We start from the raw sequence: 23,453 nt of genomic DNA on the forward strand, positions 1-23,453 counted from the left end.
TTTGAGGGTGTCTAATGTTCGGTAGGGAGGGTGGGGGGTGAGAGGAGGCAGCGGGCGGACATCTTGTCACTATGTGTGCTGCAGCTCAGTTTTTGAGGGCGTGCCTGAGTAGTCGCTAGGCGAGCATTATGGCTCGTGTTACATAGTGATGCAGATAGGTTACAAAAGTAAAGGCTGAACTCCAATCAGGCTGCTCTTTATGCAGTTCAGGAGCAGTGTTTTCTGTGGGAGATGGTAACTCCCTTTGGGGTGGACTTTGCAAACCTATTACATCCACAAAAAAGATAAATAACACAATAAAGGAAAGGGAATAAGCCAAAAAGCATAATATGACCTCTTTTATATACCATTCTAAATTTTCACTGGGGACATGATTTGACACATGATGTGCAGGACTGACATATCGTATTGTAAAACAGAGCCTCAACTAAAGCATTTAATTGAAATTACTTTAGCCATTATACCAAAACTTTACAGTCCCATGGCATCTACAGTATATGTTGTACACATATCAACACGCATAAACCGCTGCATTAAAGTTACCAGAGTCCTGAAACAATAAGGATAATCACCCCAGTCACCCTTAGCCTGCAATTAATAACACACATATTAATACAAAGGTGAAGCATCACTTCTCAAACAAGTATCACTTAAAATGAGGTGACACTGATTGATTGAATGACTGAATGACCGACCTGGATTTTCCACCAGTTATATGATTCACTTTGCTTTAACTTTTTACTTTACCTGATCTGAATGTGTCTTTTCAAGTGGCAAGTTGACCTTGATGCACCTCCACCTCCTCTAAGAAACTCAAGGCCAAAGTCACCTAACTTTGACTGTGTTAAATTATCACTAGTTAATAAGTATTTCTGTTGAACTACTAACCATATATCTCTGATGCATAGACCTCTCCAAAGATCATCCAGTAGGGCTGGAAGACTACGTCTCGAGCTAGGCTCCAGGACGGCTCCTCATTTGGTGAAAGGATGGCCTTCCTGGACACACCAAAGCTCAGCAGCACTATTGCCATCATCACCACTATGAAGAACATGTTACTGGTCTGAGTAGACACAGAGGGAGGAGAAAGAGGTGACTAAAAAAAAACACTTTTCCACTTTCTCTAACAAGTAGTGTGCAGTCTCTACCCACCATTTTAGTGATCATGGTGAGGTAAGGGCCAGCATGCTGATTGACAGCTAGCAGATCCATCACCCTGACGAACCAGAAGATGATGTCCAGACAGTAACTGATGCGTCCTGCCGTCCGGTATGGATTAGCAAACCAACGCATTGCCAGTCCAGCCAGGAAGAGTAGGACGGCTATGAAATCTGATACATTCCAGTACTCTGAAAACCAAATCTTCAGCTTCTGGCTCAGCTTCCTCGGCTCGGACATTAGTACCTTATAAAGTATAGTAAAGGTATATATTAAGATTTTTTTTGTTATGTAGCATAAAGCTGTAGAAAATGTATGTAGCAAATGCACATAAATAGTTAAATAATTTCAAATGGGAAAGAAGAGAAATAAATAAGATAACACGTCTCTCTACTGGCTCTCTCACCTCTCTGGTTTTCTCCACTGCAGTGGACAAGATGTAAGCTATGACCAGCCACTCCTGAACACTGGGTTGATCCCCCATCTCCACTAGTACAACGTACGAAAATAACATCAGAAAGGCCAAGTAGGACATCTGAAGTGGAAACAGAGACAGAGATACAGAACAATTAGAAAAACATACATTAAATATCAAACATGCTGCATCAAAGACAAGGACGTACTCTCATCCAATCTGTGTAATGTGTTTTCAGTATAACAACACACATAACACCTACTGTGTGAAACCAGAACTTGACAACAGGAGCTGTGTAGAATTCATAGATTCTTTTGACCCAGGACAGACAATGCATGGTCATAGAAGATACAGTTTCTGACACGGGACTAAGACATTTGTCATGGAAAGACAGGCCTCGCTCTGCATCCTGACTGACCTATGAGAGTAGAGCAGGACAAGAGAAGAGAATGGAAGACAAGACAAGAGACGTAAAAATATTAGGATTCCAGTTCCAGTTTAAATAAAACAGTGCTGGATAAGTGCACTACTGGCACTTTACCGCGTGATTAGCTCCCTCAGGGGTTGGTCCTGACTTCACAGAGTCCAGTCCAAACAGCATTGCCTCATGGAATTGTGGAACATGGCACATTTCAGCTTTGCTTTTAAACTCCAGTAGCAAGATGGCAGGGGGCAGAAGAAGGCTCAAAACTATCTGAAAGAAAGAGTGTGTCATGTAAGCCTGTACATCCAGAAAGACAAGGAAACCATCAAACATATGTTTAATTAAGCAATATTTTTAAGTTGACATTGAATCAAATTACTAAAGCTGATGATACAAGGGGCAACATTTTTAGGGCAATGTTGCTGGGCAATCTTGCTAGTGGCAAGTCCGACTACTTACAGTGTTTTTACCATGGCAAATGCGTTGCATGCAAACTCCTTAAACTTCACAAAATTTTTGTTTTAATCTGTTTTGGGGTTTTGTATTACTTAAACACATATTACTTGTGACAGAAATTCACTCATCAATGTCAAAAAGGATGTACAGGGATTGGACTGAGTGAAGCAGACCTTGAGATGATCACTGCTAACGGCATCTCCCGTCCAGACAACCAGACCAAACAGACCAAACGTCACCCAAGCGAACTGGGATAAGTGCTAAGATAGCCCAGGTCGGACCTAAGGCTATTCTACTACCCAGCCTACTCCTGGCTAATGTCCGGTCGCAGAAAAACAAAACTCAGCAACAGGAAATCAGAGACTGCTATTCCCTCATCTTTACCAGCATGTGAAACCAGCATCACAGAGAACCTGACATGATCATCTCACATCTCCACGCTGATAAAGAAAGCTCAGGAACGTTGTCAGTTTCTTAAGGAAACTTAAGAAGGCAAAATTCCCATGCCAAGTTCTTAATAACTTTTACAGAGTAGCAATAGACTGGACTGGAAACATTACAAACTGACGTAGGATGTGCACGGCCCAGGACAGGAGGGTTCTGTAGTGGGTGATTCAAACCACTCAGAAAATCACTGGTACCCATTTACCAAGAATCAGTTACATCAGTGAGGTGAAGTGCCTGCGCAGAAAAGACAGCCACAGCCTGATCACCCAGCTGACATCTGGCCAGAGGTATGGAAGTATTCACTGTCATACTACCAGACACCAGAGCAGCTTCTTTCCCCAGACTACTAATTCATCCTCAGCCCTCTCGCTATGTAAAATAGTTTTATTATACTACTGTATATAATAAACATTTGTTTTTGTGAGTAGAATAAAGGCCACTACAAAACCTTTTTATACAACCGTGTGTTGTAAAATGATAAATAAATCTATCATGACCTTCTACCTTGTTTACCTTCAAAACTGAGTTTTTTCTCATGTTGAGTGGACCAGTCCAGAGATCTGTGAGGAGGGTCTGAGTGCAGGAGTGTGAGACGAATGGTCTATGACATGAGGAGACGGCCATCTGCAGACAGGTAAAGTGGCTCCATGCCTCCATCTCTGAAGTCAACAGCTTCATGGCCATCTGCTCATTCTGACGAAATGCACAGTCTAACACATCCACCGCCAGCTGACCAAACTCACTAAGACGCAGACACAGGAGAGACATGCAATCATGCAGGTTTTCATTGAAACAATTGCATAAAGTCCATGATTTAAATATATATATATATATATATAGATATACACACACACCAAAACTCACCAGTACTGCTAAACAACTCAAGATAACTGCTTTTACGGCTAATACAAACCTTTTTTAGGTTGCAACTGTCCCCATATGTTGACTACTGACAACACACAGAGTAACATATATACACTCACAGCGAGTATGTCTTGAATTGCTCTGCAATGTTGTCGTCCATACTGCTCTGCCGTGCCTCAGAGGCCATGGAGCGGTACAGCTTGCAGGCCACAGTGGCACGTGCCAGCGCTTCCTCGCCGTGCTGCCACAGGAACAGTGCCATCGGCTGACGTTGATGAAGCACAGCCCACACAAACAGGTCATTGAAGTTAAAGGGAACCAGCAGTGGAGCATCGGCAAGGCCACGGCTGAACGTGATCTCTCGACTGCTCCCGGGTGACACATCTTGCTCCTAGATGGAAAAGTAAAATGTGTGGACAAAAGAATCGACAATGGAATGGAAATAAAGGAGAGATGGCACAAGGAAAAAAAATAAAGTGAGAAAAAAAGGAAAAAAGGGGAGAAAGAAGGGCAAAATGACAACACAGTTTGTAATGTAAAAATAAAATGTTATACAAGGCTATTTTAAAGAAGTTAGGGCTGCCTTTGAGATCTAAAAGGTGTCTCCTTAAAAGAGTAACATGGCTATAAAATGAAAGAGGTATACAGGACTAGAGATTTTTTTCCAGCATGTAATGCATAATTTAAAAAAATCACACACCAACCTTGGGTTTGTAGGGCTGAGCAGTTCTACAGAAAGGCAGGTCCTGGCGACTCCTGCCCATCTTAGAATTTGGTATTAATCCCCGTCTCTGTTTGGACAAGGAGGTGGAACTGTCCCGTCTACCCCCCTGTACACACCGTAACAACGAGGAGAATGCATTATTTGTGAAAAAGGTCAAGCAAAATTAGGATTTCAAAAACAAAAGATATATAGGATATATAGGTTTATAGGATATTTTCTAATGATCACTGCTCACTTTGTCCTGCAGGCGGCTGTAGGCAGCTCTAAAGTTTTTCCGTGTGTAGGTGCTGCGGTACGCTCCTCCTATAAGGTATTCTATCACCAGGCCCATGTCAATGAGAGAAAGACGGTAACCTATGGGAAGAGAAGTCTACACACACACACGCGCACACACACACACACAGAGTAAATACACATTAACTATATGTGGTAGATATGGCTGCTACAGTAAATAAAAAACAGTATCTATGTCCTGTGGCTCAGGATATAGAGCGGGTTGGCCGTTACTCGGAAGGTTGGCGGTCCAATCCCCGCTCCCCCAGGTTGCATGTCGAAGTGTCCTTGGGCAATGATACTGAACCCCGAATTGCTCCCTGGCGGCAGTTACTTTCTGTTTGAGCACTTAGGCTCAGTGTATGAATGTGTGTGACTGGTGAATACAGATGTAGTGTAAAAGCACTTTGAGTGGTCGAAAAGACTAGAAAGGCGCTATACAAGTACGGAGCATTTACATTTACATACAAATACGGAGCATTTACATTTATATATAGTGTAAAAAATGCAGCTCTACTCAATATCCTGTGTAAAAGCCAATAATGTCTGAGTAAACAGTGTTGTCTGCAGTGTAACGGTGTAACATTTTCACTAATCACCTGTTTCGCATCTTCAACAAGGTGGTGGAGGAAGCGGCCCGTCTGCCCCTGCGATTGTGGAGGGAAATTTTTGTTCAGAGAGAATAGACAAGTAGACAGAAAACACCAAAAACCAAATCAGATCAAAAACAAAATCTGCTTTTTAACACAGTTGCATATTGCATACACAGTTCTGGGATCCTTCGCTCGTTTATTAGGGGGACTTATTATCCCAGAGTTATGAATAAGTAAACAGGCTTTAATACACAAAAGATTAAGGCAGCGTGGAGAAAGCCAAGTGTGAGTATACTTACAACAAAGAGTTTTGTGATCTCAAAAGCATCCTAAAACAACTGGGAAAATACCCTGAATGCAATTGACCGCAGAATTTATTGGTGCAAAACACTTACAGCGCATTATTGTGATTTCAGTCAAAGCCAGAGTTTTGGAATTTCTGCTTCAAGTGTCACAAACAAAAGAAGTGAATTTCTTCTGTTTGTGTAGCAAAGTGCGAGCCAAGGAGAAACAAAAGAGGAAACAGTCCAGCTAAACAAAACAAACAGAAGTACTGTGGGGAGAAAATATTTTCTAACAAGATCTTTTACTAATAGCATTTTTTTTTTATTTACTTCATTGCTGCATTTCTATTCTTAACCAATGAGACAAATACAAAATAACAAAATTTGAAGGAGATGGAGTGTCATAAACATTAGCAGTAGATACTTAAATATATTCTAATACATAATAATATATATATTATAATACAGTACCGTGTTATAGAGCTCCTCAAGGCGATCCACAGTGAGGAAGCGGCTCATAGTCATGCCATTGTCAATCAGTAGTTTGACAAAACTGACCCGGTCCATCACCAGAGCATCCAGCATGGCCTGCTCCAACGACCCCACCTACATTCAGCACACAATTATTATGATTACATAACAACTATGAAGATTTTGAGAATGAATTCTTATGTGCACTAATGCCATATAATTACACCACAGCTTGCAGATGCACCTGCCAATGCTGTCCGTACACCAGGACATTTTTCTGTGCAATGTCAGCCCTGTCCCAGGCTAGAGCCATACTCAGCTGCTCTGCAGGAGTGGCCTTGGTTCCTGTTCATTATACAGAACAAATAACACACAAACAGAACTTATATTGTGCATTGCTAGACTATAACACACATTTCCTAGACTATAACACACCTTTGTCCCGGCTGACATTTCAACTTGTCATAGCAGGAAAAGCACATGTCTAACATTAATGATTGTTGTTCCATTCAAGTGCACCACTAAGTCTTGCCGTGCTTGCCTAATAACAAGCCTGGAACCGATAAACTACGATTGTTAATCAATCACACCTGTGTGTTTCCTGCTATGATGTGTAAAAATGTCTGCAGTGAAAAATATCACAACCAAGAGGAATAAAATAAGTACCCTTAAGAGTAGTTGTCAAAATGGCTGCATCAGGTGCCATTTGGTCCTCTGACTCTGAGTCATAGATGGTTATCTGTTGTTCAAAGACATATTGAAGTGGTGTGAGAAGTCCATGTGCTCAATCCTAACACATTCCCAAATGGTGTTTTACTTACAGACTGCCTGTGATCCATACACTGCAAGAGGAGACTGTAGAGCTGAGAGGCTTCTGCTCTCTCTACTCCAAACACATCTCCAATCCTGACAAGGAAGTCCTCTTTAATGTCAGCATCCAACTGCCTAAAACATTTAGTGAACAGGTAAGTTATATGTTTGACAAATCTGCGTATTAAACAGTTACATAAGGTACAACAACACTGTTGAACTAAACAGATTCATTTTACACAGCTGGGTACATTCATCACACCTTCTACACAGAGAGTGATTAAGTGTCCTTGGGCAAGATACTGAACCCCAAATTCCTCCCGAAGACTGTGCGAGTATGATTAATTCGTTTCTGATGAGCAGATGGCACTTTGTATCTGCCATCAGTGTGTGAATGTGACATGTAGTGTAAAGCACTACACATTAGTACAAGTACATTTACCATTTTAACATGCATACCTGTCATGAGCAGTCTGCTTGTGTAAGAAGGCGAGCAGGTCAGCGGCCTTGCCCGACCCCTCGAACACAAACACTGGCACAGGGGGCACACTGCTAACATAGTCCAACACTGTGGACACAATGGCAGGGCCTCCCTCCACCACCACACACACCACAGGCACTCCTTGGTTCAGTCCTTCAGTCAAGAAGGGGGGGAGAGATCACATCAGTCACATCAAACCCCGCTGCTTTTCTCACCTCCCATATATATCGCACAGAAACACTTGACTTGACTCACGAGGGTGTATCTTCTGTAGTTGGATGTGTTTCTCCAGCTTCCTCCTGAGGCCTTGCTGGCAGCCATGTTTTCCCAGCGTTCCATCATCCACCAACAGAAAGTGGGAGTGGAAACCATTAAGACAGGCCCTCTTGCTCAAAGGGTTACCCAGTGGCTGGTAGGGCCTGAACACCTGAACCATGAGTGAAAGTCACGTCAAGAGCCAACCAGGAGACACTGGCATTTGTAAGATGTAATCTCATTGAACAATACATAAGATTTTAGTACTCACGTCTCTACCTATAAGGTCCACGTTGTTGTCAATGACTCCCCATGGTGTGATGCCGACTGTGTTTCTCTTCCTCAGGTCATGGCCCCCAAATGTTTTAACTGCCTCACCCACATACTTAGACACACCTAGAAAATATGTAAAGAGCAGCTAAATGCAAAGCAAATATACAATTCAGCAGTATAAATAAAGAATTCAGCTGACTTAAGACTGCCATTAAATTAGTCTTTGTGCAACTGCGAACAAATGGACGTAGCATGCCGGTACGCCCCACAGATTAGACCCAGGGACATTGGAAATTAATGTATTGGCATCCTTACAAATTAACAGCGTACTTGAGTTTACACAGCGCAAGAAAATGAACAGGAGGTATTTTTATAACAGCATGTCATACAGAAATGTACATGCTATTCAATATTTTACCTTCTGGTAACTGGAGATCAGTACACACACAGGTTTTAAAACCATTTGTAACACCTACCTGTATTAATGCCATCAGTGAGTATCCATGCCCCTGTGCTGACAGCAGCAGTGATCAGCCCTTTGCTGAAGGCCTGCTTGACTTTAGGGGGCAGGGTGAAGTTTTCTGAGCCTCCCTGGACGATGAGTAATAGCTTGGGTCTCTCCATCTGCCACTCCCTCAGCATCAGTTGGAGCAGCACCTCTGGTTTCGAGTCCACAGCCACACGAACATACTGGACAGGAAACATATGGTACTGTTAGGGGTTGAAAGGCTCTTTGCGCTCCCTTCTCAGGCACTGCTAGTGAGACTGTTTTGTTAGTACCGCTTGAAGTAGATATCTTTCATAATAGCAAACCAAAGCTTGTTTATACAACCATCAAAATCCAAATCTCTGTCTTTGTCCCTCCCGGACAAACATTTACCGTAGAAAATGGGACTAAAGCAATAAAAACTAGGTATGATAATGGTGCAAAACAAAATTATTTTCCTTTGGCCTAGAAATACATATACTGTACAGTTAGCTCACTGACCTTAGCCCGGCAGACGCGTGTGGCTGTGTCCTGAAAGTCTATGGTCCCATAGGCATTGGTGGGACTGGCTTTGGTATGGAGCTCTATGGACCAGTTCTCTTCCATGTCCTGTCCAGGACCAGGATAAAGGGATATAGGGGGAGGGGACTCTTGCCAAGTGTGCTCCCCCATCAGGCGGCCACAACAACATCTGGCCAATGGAAACATTAATATAAGTATAGCAGGTGAAGGGAGGAAAACCAGAGCACCTCAAAATCAAGATAGGGTTGTTATTGGTATAAATCACACACAGGCACCTGACAGGCCTCCACCTGACCTATTTAAGCCAGGCTACAATTAATCCCCCTGTTCCTGTCTCCCTCCCTTCCTCTTCACCTCCCTTTGTCCTTGGGTAGACGTCTCTATGTTCAGTTGTTCATCATTTTTCAGCCCACAAAATTCACACACATCTCTCATTCATTCAAACTCCCACACTGTTGATAACCTCCTTCCCTTATGTTTTTATACATGGATATTAACAAAATAAAAGACCTTACTACTTTCCTTAAGCCAGGATGTGACACAGTAAAACAATTACTTCCATTCTAAATATGTAATGGCATCAACAAGACATGAGAGAAACAAAAAAAACCGAAAAGGGGTAAATAGTTAAATAAACGGTGTAGGAAAAGTGACACATACGTAAATCACCACAATAATAAAACAAGAGCTTCACTGGAATGGGGGGTAGGCCATAGGAGGTGAATGTAATGCGTTTGAGGATGGTATAAAGACAAACACACAATTAATAAATTATACCTGATCAAGTTTTGGCATACTTGGCATACTGGAATACATCTGTAAGAAACAGGAAATAACACATTATCAAAGAATCCACGCAATTTCTATTCCTGGAAGGAAGGGCTGACTTCCAAATAGTTTTTCGCTCAGAAAATCTTTCTAACCACTGCTGTTAATGTTATACTACGTACTAATAAATCAAATCATTCTGTATTTCTTCTGAGAATCATAAAAATGTGTACTTTGAACACTTTTTTGGAAGCTCATCAATGTAATCTGATTCCAGTTTACCTGTGTAGGTCCCGAGAGGAAGGGATAAACTTCACACACTCTCTCTTGAAGAAGGTTTCCTCAATCCAAGACTTTCGTGACTGGGATAAAAAGAGAACATATTTACTTACAGTAAACAGATCCTGGAGCAGCTAAGCACTATATTTTCAAATGCATTGTCAAACTCATCTTCCAGCAAGAAAACACACTGTCCCTGAAAAGAAATGTAATCAGTGACCTTCTCAGTGAAGCGCATTGCACTGCTGGCAGCAGCCTACATGCCCACAGGGAACTAACTCCCTGTCACAGGAACCTGAACTACACTCAACATTTACGGGATGTGAGATATAACAGTCAACCTCCCATTGAACTTCACAGAAGACTTTTTTTCATGCTTTGCCTGGTTTTTCAAGGTCTAGCCTGCTCCTGTGCTCCATTTCCCAGACAAATTTAACAATGGCCTCACTCAGTAGAGCATTGTTGGTAGGAAAAACATACACACATCCCCTTCCTGCGATTCGTAAACATGGCTGGGAGCTGGAGTGCTCCCTCTCTGGGTCAGACTGTGCAAACACTAAACAAGGTCCTGAAGTGTGGCTGATTTATAGACAATAAACCTCATTAGTTTATCATGTGCTGCAGCGGCAATTTTATAATTGCCACATGACTAACAATGAAACATTGAATCAACTAAAGTACTAATTTTATATCCTTTGCTCTATATGGGCATGTATTCATATGGTTAGTTATGCAGATGTATAGCAAAAGCGTCTGTTAATATTATTCCATAATTAAAGAGGTGGGCAAACATGTGAGGCAGTTCTGCATGAAACTTCCCTTATTAGAATTGACAATTATTCAAACAGATAAAATATTGCATTGTGTAACATAATAACTCACGGTATAACATAATAACTCTGTTTCTATCAGGACATTCACAAGAAACTGTAACCTCTCTTGACTTGTCAGCTTCACAGCTGTAACATTGTTTCTGATGACTAGCCTATTCCATGCACTATATTTAATGAGGTTATCGTGTAAAATCATTATCTGGTAGTTAATCATCAGATACAGAGTTACAAACATACACTGTTTTCCTCTGAAATGCTGTGCAGACAAAATATAAAGTTTCACAAAATGTAGGTTAAATACATACTGCAGAAGAACCAGAGTCCTAGTAGCTTTTACTCAGCAAGTAACGTTATGTTAGCTAAGTAATTAATAAGTCATGTAAGTTAACACCAGGGTTAAGTTAGTTTAATTTGCTATTAGTTTGCCATTGGTAGCTTGTTTACAGCTATTACCTTAAATAGCTCCGTGTCAGAGCTTCAAGTCAATTTGTGAGAGGATGAACAAGACAGATGAGAAGTGATTTGGTGTCAATATATTCAGAAATGAGCAAGCTATTAAAAATACATCCTTGAAAGGGACATATGTTAGGCATCATGACACTGATAATGGTGTTAAGGGATTTCCTAAGGGCTTTCCAATAAACTAATAGAGTTGTGAGAGTGGTGAGAAGTGTTCCAAGACACATGAGAAGTGGTTTAATGTCAATTTATTCATAAGTGAACAAGCTACTGAAATTAAAACCTTGAAATGTGCATACTTTAGTGTCAAGTGTAATGTTAAGGGATTTTCTAAGGGCCTTTTCACAAACTTACAGCTGAGAAAGTTATGAGAGGATGTCAAATACCTGTGAGTGGTGGTTTGATGTCAATATATTATAGCAAGCTACTGAAATTACAACCTTGAAATGTGCATAATTAAGGAAATAGGTGATTGATGGAGGATTTTTATTTACAAACTCATGTGTGAATTAAATGTTTATGGGCTGTCACTTTCTATAATGGCAGTGGTTTGAGTTTTTAGTGTTAGTGAAAAACAAAGAAATTATGCAAGATTGAAATGAGTCGTAGGCCAGGCTATCGCACTTTTACGACGGTCCCAACTATGCCTGTAATGGCATATGGTAATGGTGGGTTCAGTCCTTTGAGCTCTCAACTGCGTTTCCATTATTGGTGATTTCAAGTTGATCAAAACGATGAAACGTAACAGCCGCGAAAACCGACAGATGTGAAATATTAAGGTTACAATAAAGTCAGTAACGTTGATTAGGCTATCCAATTAAATATAACATAAGGCACTGTAGAAAGATATTATTTATCTAAAGTGCATGCTGGAGACGATATTTAAATACAAAGCTGAGGAAACTGGTTTTACTAATCTGTGACATTTAGCTAAATTACAATGTTGCAAACAAATGTAAACTTTGATAACATTAGCTGTTAGCTAACGACAATAGCCTAAGTGGTGATAAATAGCTTGACACGTTATAATAAGTATAAATAGCGGAGCTGTTTGTACAAACACGCTGGGCTCTTCAGTACATCACATAAATATTAACGTTAGTACATAAGTTAACTTACCATGGCTGTACACTTAAGTTAAACACCTGTAATTCACATGTAAGTCATGAGTCTACATGTATCTTGAGTCTAATCCCACCATTTCATCATTACACCCGTGACAAGCACTGACTGTCTGCCCTTTTATCAGCCGCCGGTCCAAAGGGCAGCCACAGCCTTTCCCAGAAGCCTTGAGGAGTTCATGGCCTCCTTCAGACAGATCCAGGTCTATTAACAAATGGAAGTGATAATATAGAGTCCCCCATCCTGGTCCTAGTCCACAGGGAGGGAGATGTGGGAATGGTAATCAGTGAAAGTAGGCAATAACTTTGATTTGACTGAAAATTGATATTCAAATTATATAGGGGGTTTTGGACCACATCTAAGTGTACATGCTCTATCAGGACAGTGGAAGATTAATTTTCATGTATACAACACATCCAATTTAAGACAAAACACGATTGTGTAATTGGTATTTATTGCCTTATATAGACTGCGAAAGGATGCTCAATATGTTACAGTTTCATGGTTTGACTGTGTGATCTGTTAAATTTGTATTTACTGTATATTGTCACGTGTGTGTAATTTGCTACCATATTTCCATATTGGTGATGATCAAATAGCGGGTCTGCCAAATACTTTGAATTTTATTATCATTTTAAAGTAAACCAAACTAAAATTACACGAGTATAGAAAACAGTTGTATCAGTACCATGTCATGTAGATAATACACTGAAGCCTTTAGTAAGGTGTTTTGAAAAAAATATATTTCGTTCTACAACTCAGTCACACAATCAATAAACAACAACTTTAGGATGAGTTAAATAAAAATAACATGCTCTGAAAGATATTAATATGACCTGTTATGCATAGCCCCAGCTTAATAACCTAATTTCTTTAACATTAGGCTTGCACAGTAGGGATTCTGCACAAAATAAAAAGCATGTTGTACACCAGTCTGTCTGAAACACTTAACAGAAAGCTGTTTTAAATAGATATTCTTTTTATAAGAAAACTAGCTATCTGCTATTTAAGGATGGATGGGCAACCTTTAGAAGAAGTGGATCCCCACTGTAACAAGAACAGTATTGCTGTAGTGTATATCTCATTGATCTCACTGAGATCTTACACCAGCATGCCGCTCACTTGCTACACCCTTTATCACTCTGACAGGGCTGGCAGTCTGCGACATCAGGTTGTTGCATCTCACCTGGATGCATTTCATCAAGTCTATCTGCTGAAAAGCATCACATTTTCATCATGATGCTTGCCTGCTGCTGATCGCTGCACCTATCTATCATCTTCAGGTTTCCATGGCATCAGAAGACGAATCTTTGACTTTTGTCTTGTCTTTTGTTGTTTGGGAATGGTCGTTGGCATCTTCTAGCAGTGAAAGGTCAAGTTCGGGTAAGGGGACCCTCCAGTACTGGAAGGAGTTGTAAGTGGAGTCTTCAGCGTTGGTGTCTTCATCAGCCTGAGAAAGAGAGAATGACTGAGGTCAAAGCAGCAAACAGTGACATTTTAGAGTGGCTGCACTGGTGAGATCAACCTAAACTGGACTAAATCAGAGCCATAGTTCACCCTCTGACATTTGACAGACCGCTGGGAATACAGCGAGCTATCCAGCTGGTAAAGGGTGACATCTAGTGGACTGCTATTACACCTAAACTGCCGACTTCTGCTGTATGTTATAAAGTATAACTTACTTTATCATTAGAAATAACAGTCTCTGAACCCGCGCAGTCCTCTCGAGGGCGTTTCTTGGAGCTCGTGGGCGCGCTGGAGCTGCGACGGTCCTGGAAATTTCCAGAAGTCTGCACCGTCAAAACACTTGCCGCGTGCTTCCTTGTGTCGCAGTGTGTGGCCTTGCGATGATAAAGAGCCGCTTCTTCTTGTTTCTCAGGGTCCTCGAAGTAGTACGGTCTCTTTCTGGAGCGGCCGCCCAGTAAAGCCATCAGGGACGGCTGACTCAGACCCCCGGTCGGAGCCATGCTTCCCAGCTGCATGTCAACACTGCAAAGTGAGCGGTAGCATCTTTTGGAGGGAGAGTCGTGCAGCAGAGCGTCCTCGGCGCGTCTCTTCGCCATGAACGTCAGCTCCGTCGGTGCACTAAACCAAACCAGCGGTAAGGCAAACAACACGTGGTACTAAAAGACGCCGAGTCCAGCCGCTTTTCACTGCCTAATGTTTTGCGTGGATGACTTCAACAAAACATTCAGCACCGGTAGCAAAATCATTGAGAGGCAGTCGGGATGACCAATCAGAGGGGAGTAAACACAGTCGCTTCCTGTGGCGGGTACATTCAGGATGATCCGTGCTTTCACTTTATCTGGATCTGGACCAGGATTTTACTAGAAACAGTAGTGATAGGAATGTCGGCTCTTTGAAAGGAATCGGTTTAGATTCAACTTTATTGTCATTATGCAAAGTATGGGTACAGAGCTAATGCAGTTTGCATCTAACCAGAAATATAGCCTAGTGTTTTTACAGATGAGTTTATATTATATCTTCATGTAAATGACATTGTCTTTTACACATAGTTATGTTATTCTTTTATAACTTGAACATCTGTTTATTCCATATTTATATATTTTTACATTTATTTATGTCAACTGTATGTTTATGTCTAGCACCTAATCACCAGAGCAAACTCCTCCTACCTTTAAGATACTGCTTGGCAATAAAGCTCTTTCTGATTCTGATTCTTCTATATGTACAGTGGAGTTACTATATATAAATATTAAACAATGTGAATATACTAAAAATGTATAGAAGAGAATTGGACAGAGTTAAAGAATGGAGAGTGCAAATGTAAGGATGTATGCCTTTGTATGAACAGCAATTTATATGGCACAGTTGGTTAATGTACAGTAACCGTGTAGGGGTTCAGCCTGTGTAAAAATATAAGAAATAAGTAATAAATAGTAAATAAATAATAGTCACTGCCTAAGTTACATTCTTATTAGTTGTAAGACATAAATATGCACGATTCTTCATCTGCAGTACATGGAAATATTCTGTCATAGTGATGGTTAAAAAGTGGGATATTTCAAGAATAACTATCCTAGTTGTATAACAACCTAAATAACACCCTACTAATGAAAACTGAATAGTATGGTTCATAAATAAATGACACAACTCTATTCAGACACACACTGTATATTTCAGTTAGTAAAAGTAAACCGACACATCACTAAGAAATAGACCTACTGAGGTCAAAGTCCAATTCCTCCCGCTGAACCCTTAAGAACATGTTGACCAGTCAGAGCAAATAAAGTTTATCTAAAATGTTCATGATGATGATTTTTCATAGTAACTGTTAAATGTTTTTTTTCTATCACTGTTATTCCCCAACATGCATGTTGTCTAAATGTTGTTTCAAAGCCTTCTCAGGACTACAGTCCTGCTGGTTGAAAAAGAGTCCTTTATTTATAAGTTTTTGTCAGCTCAAAAGTTGTCAAATCTAAAAATACTGGAATTAGTCTATAAAATACCCACCATGTATTTGTTTTTCTTTCATTTCAGGATGTTCTTTCCCCATGCTGCTTCAAATAATTCCCAGAAAAAACACCACAGACCAGACATGATCTCAGTCTCTTCAATAGTAGCTACAGCCCTGATTGTAATGATCTACTTTCTGGGTTGCTACGTGACGTGCTGGTATAAAAGACAATTCATTGGCTTCCTGTTCGATCAGCCTAAGGTAATACTACTAACCTATAAGATGTTAACTGGGCCTTCAAACATGTTTGAGCTCCCACAGATTTAGTTACCACCTCTTGTTGTTTGCCCTGTCACTCAACATTTAGTTATAAGAGTTACTTCAGTTGTTATTGTGCTTTCATGCTGCATATTTTATAATTGTTTAATCAGTTGACAGTTCCCAGGCGGGTGTGCTTTAGCATTTTGCTGAACTGCACCCTGACCCAATGCTCATGTTGTTCTTTTCTCAGACTGTGACTGTCATACTTGGCCTTCTGCTTATTGCCCAGGTACCATCCATCCACCAAGTAATGTACCATGTCAGTTATTAAGCTATTAACACTGGTTACAAAACTGAACTTTGCCTCTAAAATGGAACATTTAATTTAAAAGTTTCCATTGGCTACATCATCCAATAAATGACATGCAGCTGTGGTTGTCATGCTATATATGTGTGTATGTGTGTGTGTATCTGTTAGTCATACATATACAATTCAAATTACGTGGGAGCCAGTGGGAGCTCAGACCATCCTTATGGGAGCTCAGCTCCCATAAGGATGGTCTGAGCTCCCATGGAAGCAGTAAAATCATGCATCTGTGGGGGTCACTAATTCATTTATCAACAACCATTATTTTGAATTACAAATAATGTATTTTTCATTGTAATTAGTACATACTATTATTTTCATTAAACAAGATAAACAGACTTAAATGAACACACTTTCCTGATGAACTACGCTGCGTACCACGTGACTGACAGGATGGCTGCACTTCTCCACCATCAGCCACTATCGTGCACACAGATTTGACCGAACAGGTTGAGACTGCGACCTGCGAAATGAACAGTTTTATTGTAGACTACTGTATTAATCTGTATTGACTGCAGCTTATTTGTTTAGTATTATTGGCTTTTTGATGCATCCTCCAATTAACAGCGCTACAAATGATAGTATGCTTGCCACTGTGTGCCGGCGACAAGCAGTGCGTAAAATAATAACACTATAATATTACCATAAAGGGCGGAATTGCAGTCTCTCCTTGAGCAATAGTCTTTGATAGCATTTTTCAGGCGAATGAAACTTAATGGATTGCCTAGTGTGAGTATATACATACACACATATATACACGTGTATGTATATATGTGTGTATGTATGTGTACACACACACACACACACACACACACACACACACACACACACACACACACACACACAAAAACTGTTAAATTAATTAATAATAAAGAGCTTAAAGCTTTTTTTAGATACAAAAACTCTGGAGATTCAATATTTTTTCTAAATGTTTGGCTTTATTCCAAAGTGTGATTATAAACCAGAAAAGTCGATGAAAGTCATCTCCAAATTAAAAACAACTTATTCCTGAAAAGCTGAAACATGTTTTGATTACATTTTCATGGTTGACGGAGGATCAATGCAAATGAGTAGACATAGTTATTGGCACCATATTTGAAAAAAATAAATAGATTTCAAAAGCAAATGTTCACATCTCGCTGTCCTGTCTCTCTCTCTCTCTCTCTCTCTCTCTCTATCTCACACATACACTCACACTCACACACACACACACACACACACACACACAGGCAGTTAAAGTCAATGAAGATGAGAATTAGTAAGATCGCAGTTAAAAGAAATCTTCACGGCTTGTAGTTGACACACAAACCACTAAAACAAAATAGCAACTCAGTGTAACTGACTCATCTCAAACCCAGGTATCAAGAGATATAGAGTATTTAGATGATTTTCAGGTGTTATGCGTAACACAGTACATCAATATTTTGTTTTACATTCTACACTTTGAACCATATACAGGTGCTCAGCGCTTCCCACAAAAAAAGAAAAACAGGGCCTGCAGAGTTGGTAATATTTCTCCATGACATACATCATAAAAAATATGTAGATATGCATGTCCACTGATTTTTTTTCTGTGTCCATTGTCTTTTTCATTTTGTCAGTCTAATCGTCGCTTAGTCCTCTTTTTGTCAATGAATTTCCAGTCACGTCAGGCTGTGTTTATCTTCTCACCGTGGTGACATAGCCGGTGGAGAACTCTGGTGTTGGCCGTCTTCTTGACAGCTAAAGTACACGCCAGCGGGTTTTCGTGCCACAAAGAAGACACAGTCATAAACGTATCTCAACATAGAGCGGTCATTTTCTGTGTAGGTGGTCTGAACTGACTCTTTCTCCACCTGCAGGAGAAATATAAACACTGTTTTACTACTGGAACAAAATTCCTGAAGACAAACATGATGTTCAGCCATGGGTATAAATCAAAGTATGGCTTACCTCCAAGTGGAAGCCAAAGTTAACAATCGCTGTCCTAATGTCTTCGTAGCTAAGTTCAACGGAGAGCTCATTGGCCATGTTCTCAAAGTGGTACAGCAGTGGACCTGAAGAAAACAATGAAGATGTAAACTTTGAGGGAAGTACGGAAGCCCTAAGACGCCATCGATTCAAACATTTTATTACTCCGTTTTACCGTGAGAACGGGATAATTTTCTCATGATCTTGAGATAACAAACCATAGCTGAATACAGGGGTCAGCCGGTGTGTTACTTTACAGTGTGGCTGGTTAGCTCAGTTGGTAGAGTACAGGCCTTGTAATTCAAGGATTGGAGGAGTGCCCCCTGCTCTCAACAACTGTTTTTCTTCTTTTGTGTGTTTTTTATTATCCTCTTCAACAAAGTTGTAATGAAGAGATTCAGGGGAATCCAATCACACATTTCCCAATTGCTATTTCAAAAGGTTCCGAAATAGCCTTCAGGAAGCACAGGAATTTCCTTTGCCTGGGAATGATGGGGAAATGGAAAATCCATAGGTTGATGGATATAGACCAATCTCTTCATAAGATCTTTGTTGTAGAGGATTATGAAAAAGATAAAAAAAGAAGAAAAAAAATTGTTCTTCTGTGAGGATCGAACCCACAACTCTAACCATACCAGTCCTGTGCTCTACCAACTAAGCTAACCAGTGACACTGATTTGCACAGTGAAATTACCATTAAATCACTGTGATAAACTACTGTTTTACCTTACCACGAGATAATTATCCTGTTATCACGGGAAAACAGAGTAAAATAAATATTTGAATGGATTGGCCATTTAGGGCTTCCATAGATAAGATATAACTTTACAACTGTCAACTAACTAACAACTAACTTAATCTCCGATTTAAACCTTAACTGAGTAAGTCCAGGAAAAGTGGGAACCCAGAAGAGAAATTACAACGGCTAAAAGCAAAATAATTACAAGAATGCATGAATAAATTAAAAGAGCATTTTTTGCTATATTTCTCTATAACTTACATGTCTATGGTGGTGTATTTTTCTTTTTTAACCAGCATGTTATCTACTCATGGAAAGTATTTTGTTTGCCAGTAGAGTGTTAATATAAATAAATATGTTGTTTTTATGTTTTTGTTTTTATTTTTTATACAAAAACTGGCTCACCCAGGTTGATCCATACTCCACCAGGCTTAAGAATCTTCCAGATAGTCTCCACATACTCGATGACATTATGAGCCGTGTCAATAAAGAAGCACGTAGCCACACAGTCCCAGGACTCTGACAGAAACAGACAATATGTTATCACACAATAGCTTTAAATTAATATTACTAAAGTACACAATTCCACAGTGATCAATTATTCATCATATATAGTACATTCACATCAAAAGTATTCACTTGTTTTTGGGTCATATAAATATGTAATGATATTGTACTTTTCATCAGATGGAGATCAGCTGTATTTGAGTACAGTATATAATCTGTAACTCATCCTTGAAGCTTGGAGTAAGGACTCTTACCTGCATTCGTATTAGTGAGCTAATGTCAAAAATCAAAGAAATAAAAATGTGAAATGTCTATCCTTAATAACACAATCTCAGATATTTTGAGATTATTGCAGCAGAAATTACTAGATTTACAGGAGCTTTTCTAAAAACTACATTACAATTAGTTTTATTATTTTGTAACACAGCAATGTTTAAAAACTCTGCCTGAAAGAATATTTTTAAATGGGAGGACAAAATGTTTATTCATTAGATTGCATATTTTGGAGGGACTGATGTCTGATTGGAGGGACACAAAGTCGCCTGAAGCCCTCACTGGCACATTTCTCTTCCAGGTGTTATTCAATTTGACTGCGTACTAATTCAGGGAAACTAACAAAAGGTGAAAGATCCACACAGCTTTTACTGACCTGATTCACTGTAGACTTCCACAAAGTCCCCTGCTACCATGGAGAAGTCTGAAGTTAGCGGTAAGCTCTGAGGGTTGACATCAGGGAATGTGATTGGTCGTGTTTGGTCAGAGGATTTCTTGTTGTTGCTAAATTGGTGGATCCAGGGGTACAGGGTCAGAGAGTTCACCTTTTCACACCTGAATGGAACAGTCCAAATTGAAAGTGATAAAAGTGGTATTGTGCAGAGTATGAGGCCAGAATTGCAAGGCCAAACAACCGAATATGAATTATGTGTTCTGATTTTATTTGTGATCACTGACTTATAGAATACTAATCTCAATAATTAACAGTTCCACCTCAAGCAAGCAGAGATATCCTGTATGAAGGTATGCACAGGAATGTGAAAAGTCCCTAGGTGTTGTGTAAGGCAGCTGGAATCACAGGTGTGTTAGTGTCTGTTTGCGCTGTACCTATTGAGAACAAAGTTTGAAGAGAAGAGCATGAAGAAGCTCCATTCGTTGCCCTGGCAAATATAACCCAGCCGAGCAATCTCCCAGGCTAGACGGCCAAGTCCAGCACCCGGAACCAGCACGCTCACCTTAGACACATCACTGACATAATAAAATGTACAAAATGCACATATCACATGGAAAACATGGAGTAAGTCACATTATCAGAGGTATTGCAGGGTGGTCTGATACCATGGCACATGTAAAAGGTGTTTGATTGTATCATCTGAGTATCGTTGTTTCGTGGCATGCATGCAGGTGTTTGTCACATAGTGTGTGTGAGTGAGCATAATGTTTCCTACTATTGGTCACTTGGAAAGAGTCTTTGGATCTCTTGGATTATGGGCTGGTAGCAGGTGTCCCTCTCAGCCCGGCCCACCTCGCTCCAGTCTCTGACAAACTGTTTAATGGTGGACTTGAGCTTGTCCATGTCAAATGTAGTGGATGGCCGCGCCTTCCGCGGATCCTCCTGGAAGTTGATTCAGACACAACATCTTTTCCTAAATTCCTTAAGGAAATAACAACAAAAAACTAACATCTGTATGCAGTCTTGGATCTGTGTGTATGCTGTTTATGTACAGTAGACTACCTGGTGTAAGTCAAGCCTTACCCTCTCGCCGTACTCAATGTTTTCAAACATGTGGAGGCTGTTGTTAATGATGGCCTGCAGCAACTCCTGGTTGTGGTCTGCACACTTGCTGATCTGGGCCAAGTTGGACAAAACATCTGGCAGCAAATTCTGGTGGTGCTGTGGTAGGCTCCGAAACTGACGCTCAGCACGCTTGACCTGCTCCTCGACATGGACCCTGACGAGAAGAGACACAAGTCAGAGACACTGGTGCACAAGCTTTTTCATGTCAGGTGCCCCCAGAGGGTTAACACACGTTTTGTGGGTCCAACACTGGTCCCTATATTATTTACTCTTTATTGTTTTCAAGTAAGATGTATGATAAGTTAGATCACATCATTCCTCTCTTAGGTTTTAACTTGTGAGCAGTGTTAGAGGGAGTAAGGGTGGAGCCATGACATGAGAGGAGTCAGAAAATAGCACATAAATGTCGCAGGAAGCTGGTTAAATACAAGCTGACTTAATTGTGATAACCATTAACAGTTTGCAATTTTCCCTCCAATACGAACCAATCCTTTGCTGTGGTACTTTGCTAGTAGCAACATCGCCTATTGACACAAACTGCCCTTGCCTGACTCGTACTTTATTTTAAGCATTGATTTTGTACCTGTAAAATCTAAAAGCATCGATTATTCTCCAAAAATGCTGCCTTTCCAGTCTGGCCTCCTCATCGGGGCTGTATTTCATTCTCTCTTTGTTAAAAAAGGGTCCTCCTTGCGCTCCCTCTCCTGCTGTTTCGGCCATGTCTGAAACAAATTTACAGCCGTCCAATCAAAACACGACAAACTTCTTCTTCACGGGATTTATTCATTCTATGATTCCAGCCAGCATCGCACTCAACGACGCGTGTCGCCTGTGAGACTGCCCATGGTATTTATTGCAAGAGCAAAAGCTGGAGCAAAAAAGAGAGATGGTTCACTTAAGAGTCATTTCCTGTATCTGTGTCACGTGGGTTTCGTCACTGCCTCGCTCTGAGTCTATTCACTCCAATGGGAGAAGTGAACGTGACGTGAAGGTTATGACCGATTGTTTAGCCCCAAAGTCACCTAAGTAATTATTAGACCCACGTTTCACAAGTCACAACTCTTCTTAACATACTGACACTAAAATGGCATTTTTCAGATAGACACACCAGGAGAGAATAAACTTTGTTTGGGGCCTGTCTCTGGCTCCGCACGCACTCTCGCGAGATCTAAGAGGTGTCTCGCAGTTGTCAGAGATGGTTCAGTCAGTCAATTAGTAAATCTATACTTTTAACATTGTCCATTGAAGCAGGTCCCTTTCCAGACAATACATGTAATAACAAGATTTTAAGCTACTCTAACCAAGGAAAGCTTTCCCTCGCCTCTGAAAAGGAAGTACATATGGCAAGAATGCACCAGTAACCTCTAAGATGTGGCTTAGTCTCCCTGTACCACCTGAGGTTAAATAGTTAGGCCTACATTTTAAAACAATTAATGATATTTATCACTGCAATTAATTCGTACAGTTAAGTTTCAATATTAATTCTAATGAATTCATATTTTGTAATACAATTTATTTACAAATTACAAGTAATTTGTAATGCTGTAGTACTCACCCCTATTCTGATGAAGTGCTTTGAGAAATTGGTTATTCAGCACATAAAGAACAACATCCCACCCAGTTTGCTTTCAGAACCAACAGATCAACAGACGATGCCATCTCCACTGCCCTCCACTCAGGGAAAACTACTGCTTTTTCTTATAGCTTTTAGTTATGTATTTATTTATATTACTTTAATTTTCACGTTTGACTTTAAAAATATATATATATTAGAGAACAGAAATGGGATACATTAACACTTTATACACAAAGCATGTTCATACCAGGGGTACGTGTATAAAATATAGAAAAAATGAAAGACAAAAAGAACAGGACATAAGAAGTTAAGAGAGTAGAGTTTTCAAAATACTGTATCATCTATGCTCATCTGTCCATAAGACAGGAAGTGTATACCATGCAAGAGCAGCGTGCAATGCCTCATCTTTTGTAGTATATCTTTGGTACTGCTGCCACCCACAGTC

General features: G+C 40.2%; 3 protein-coding genes and 1 long non-coding RNA gene across 5 annotated transcripts in view; 1 reads left to right on the top strand and 3 right to left on the bottom strand.

Annotated features, from left to right (window-relative positions):
* The window catches only part of trpm6 (transient receptor potential cation channel, subfamily M, member 6), a 23,353-nt gene extending 12,941 nt beyond the window's left edge, over positions 1 to 10,412 (bottom strand). Inside the window, exons 1-22 of the mRNA XM_046034128.1 lie at positions 10,205 to 10,412; positions 9,988 to 10,067; positions 9,715 to 9,753; positions 8,917 to 9,106; positions 8,405 to 8,618; positions 7,927 to 8,051; positions 7,656 to 7,827; positions 7,379 to 7,553; positions 6,931 to 7,054; positions 6,776 to 6,848; positions 6,354 to 6,454; positions 6,110 to 6,244; positions 5,361 to 5,408; positions 4,724 to 4,858; positions 4,469 to 4,594; positions 3,884 to 4,155; positions 3,414 to 3,642; positions 2,115 to 2,267; positions 1,836 to 1,991; positions 1,565 to 1,693; positions 1,153 to 1,404; positions 889 to 1,063 (exon numbers count right to left, since the gene is read on the bottom strand). Coding sequence (XP_045890084.1) covers positions 889 to 1,063; positions 1,153 to 1,404; positions 1,565 to 1,693; positions 1,836 to 1,991; positions 2,115 to 2,267; positions 3,414 to 3,642; positions 3,884 to 4,155; positions 4,469 to 4,594; positions 4,724 to 4,858; positions 5,361 to 5,408; positions 6,110 to 6,244; positions 6,354 to 6,454; positions 6,776 to 6,848; positions 6,931 to 7,054; positions 7,379 to 7,553; positions 7,656 to 7,827; positions 7,927 to 8,051; positions 8,405 to 8,618; positions 8,917 to 9,106; positions 9,715 to 9,753; positions 9,988 to 10,067; positions 10,205 to 10,222 — 3,121 coding nt within the window. The 5' untranslated portion in view covers positions 10,223 to 10,412. The remainder of the gene's footprint in view (positions 1 to 888; positions 1,064 to 1,152; positions 1,405 to 1,564; positions 1,694 to 1,835; positions 1,992 to 2,114; positions 2,268 to 3,413; positions 3,643 to 3,883; positions 4,156 to 4,468; positions 4,595 to 4,723; positions 4,859 to 5,360; positions 5,409 to 6,109; positions 6,245 to 6,353; positions 6,455 to 6,775; positions 6,849 to 6,930; positions 7,055 to 7,378; positions 7,554 to 7,655; positions 7,828 to 7,926; positions 8,052 to 8,404; positions 8,619 to 8,916; positions 9,107 to 9,714; positions 9,754 to 9,987; positions 10,068 to 10,204) is intronic.
* A 2,419-nt stretch (positions 10,413 to 12,831) lies between these two features.
* wu:fa19b12 (uncharacterized protein LOC560551 homolog) lies at positions 12,832 to 14,660 on the bottom strand. Its single transcript, XM_046033693.1, has 2 exons — positions 14,081 to 14,660; positions 12,832 to 13,848 (listed from the first exon to the last, which is right to left on the bottom strand). Exons 1-2 carry the CDS (start codon positions 14,459 to 14,461, stop codon positions 13,678 to 13,680), a joined length of 552 nt encoding a protein of 183 aa, XP_045889649.1. The 5' UTR covers positions 14,462 to 14,660; the 3' UTR covers positions 12,832 to 13,677.
* On the top strand, positions 14,072 to 16,531 carry LOC123959585. The gene is made up of 3 exons (XR_006822345.1): positions 14,072 to 14,499; positions 15,900 to 16,077; positions 16,328 to 16,531. It is a non-coding gene; the product is annotated as an uncharacterized LOC123959585 (long non-coding RNA).
* An 831-nt stretch (positions 16,532 to 17,362) lies between these two features.
* carnmt1 (carnosine N-methyltransferase 1) lies at positions 17,363 to 22,342 on the bottom strand. Of its 2 annotated transcripts, none has more exons than XM_046035892.1 (8): positions 22,016 to 22,342; positions 21,391 to 21,586; positions 21,083 to 21,249; positions 20,742 to 20,882; positions 20,290 to 20,417; positions 19,539 to 19,652; positions 18,377 to 18,480; positions 17,363 to 18,279 (listed from the first exon to the last, which is right to left on the bottom strand). In XM_046035892.1, the coding sequence occupies exons 1-8, from the start codon at positions 22,150 to 22,152 to the stop codon at positions 18,112 to 18,114; spliced, it is 1,155 nt and encodes a 384-aa protein (XP_045891848.1). In that variant the 5' UTR covers positions 22,153 to 22,342; the 3' UTR covers positions 17,363 to 18,111. The 2 variants fall into 2 exon arrangements, with proteins under 2 accessions (XP_045891848.1, XP_045891847.1); XM_046035891.1 differs by having other exon boundaries at positions 20,290 to 20,468; positions 22,016 to 22,340.
* Positions 22,343 to 23,453: the final 1,111 nt, after the last annotated feature.

This window comes from Micropterus dolomieu, linkage group LG21 (genome assembly GCF_021292245.1).
Source record: "Micropterus dolomieu isolate WLL.071019.BEF.003 ecotype Adirondacks linkage group LG21, ASM2129224v1, whole genome shotgun sequence".
NCBI classification, from domain to species: domain Eukaryota; kingdom Metazoa; phylum Chordata; class Actinopteri; order Centrarchiformes; family Centrarchidae; genus Micropterus; species Micropterus dolomieu.

Coding starts and splice junctions, on each gene's coding strand:
- carnmt1 (XM_046035891.1), bottom strand. CDS start 22,152: ATGGCCGAAACAGCAGGAGAGGGAGCGCAAGGAGGACCCTTTTTTAAC. Junction 19,653..20,289: donor GGAAGTCTACAGTGAATCAG/GTCAGTAAAAGC, acceptor TGTTTCTGTCAG/AGTCCTGGGACTGTGTGGCT. Junction 18,280..18,376: donor ACTTTGGCTTCCACTTGGAG/GTAAGCCATACT, acceptor TTTCTCCTGCAG/GTGGAGAAAGAGTCAGTTCA.
- wu:fa19b12 (XM_046033693.1), bottom strand. CDS start 14,461: ATGGCGAAGAGACGCGCCGAGGACGCTCTGCTGCACGACTCTCCCTCC. Junction 13,849..14,080: donor CTGTTATTTCTAATGATAAA/GTAAGTTATACT, acceptor TCTCTTTCTCAG/GCTGATGAAGACACCAACGC.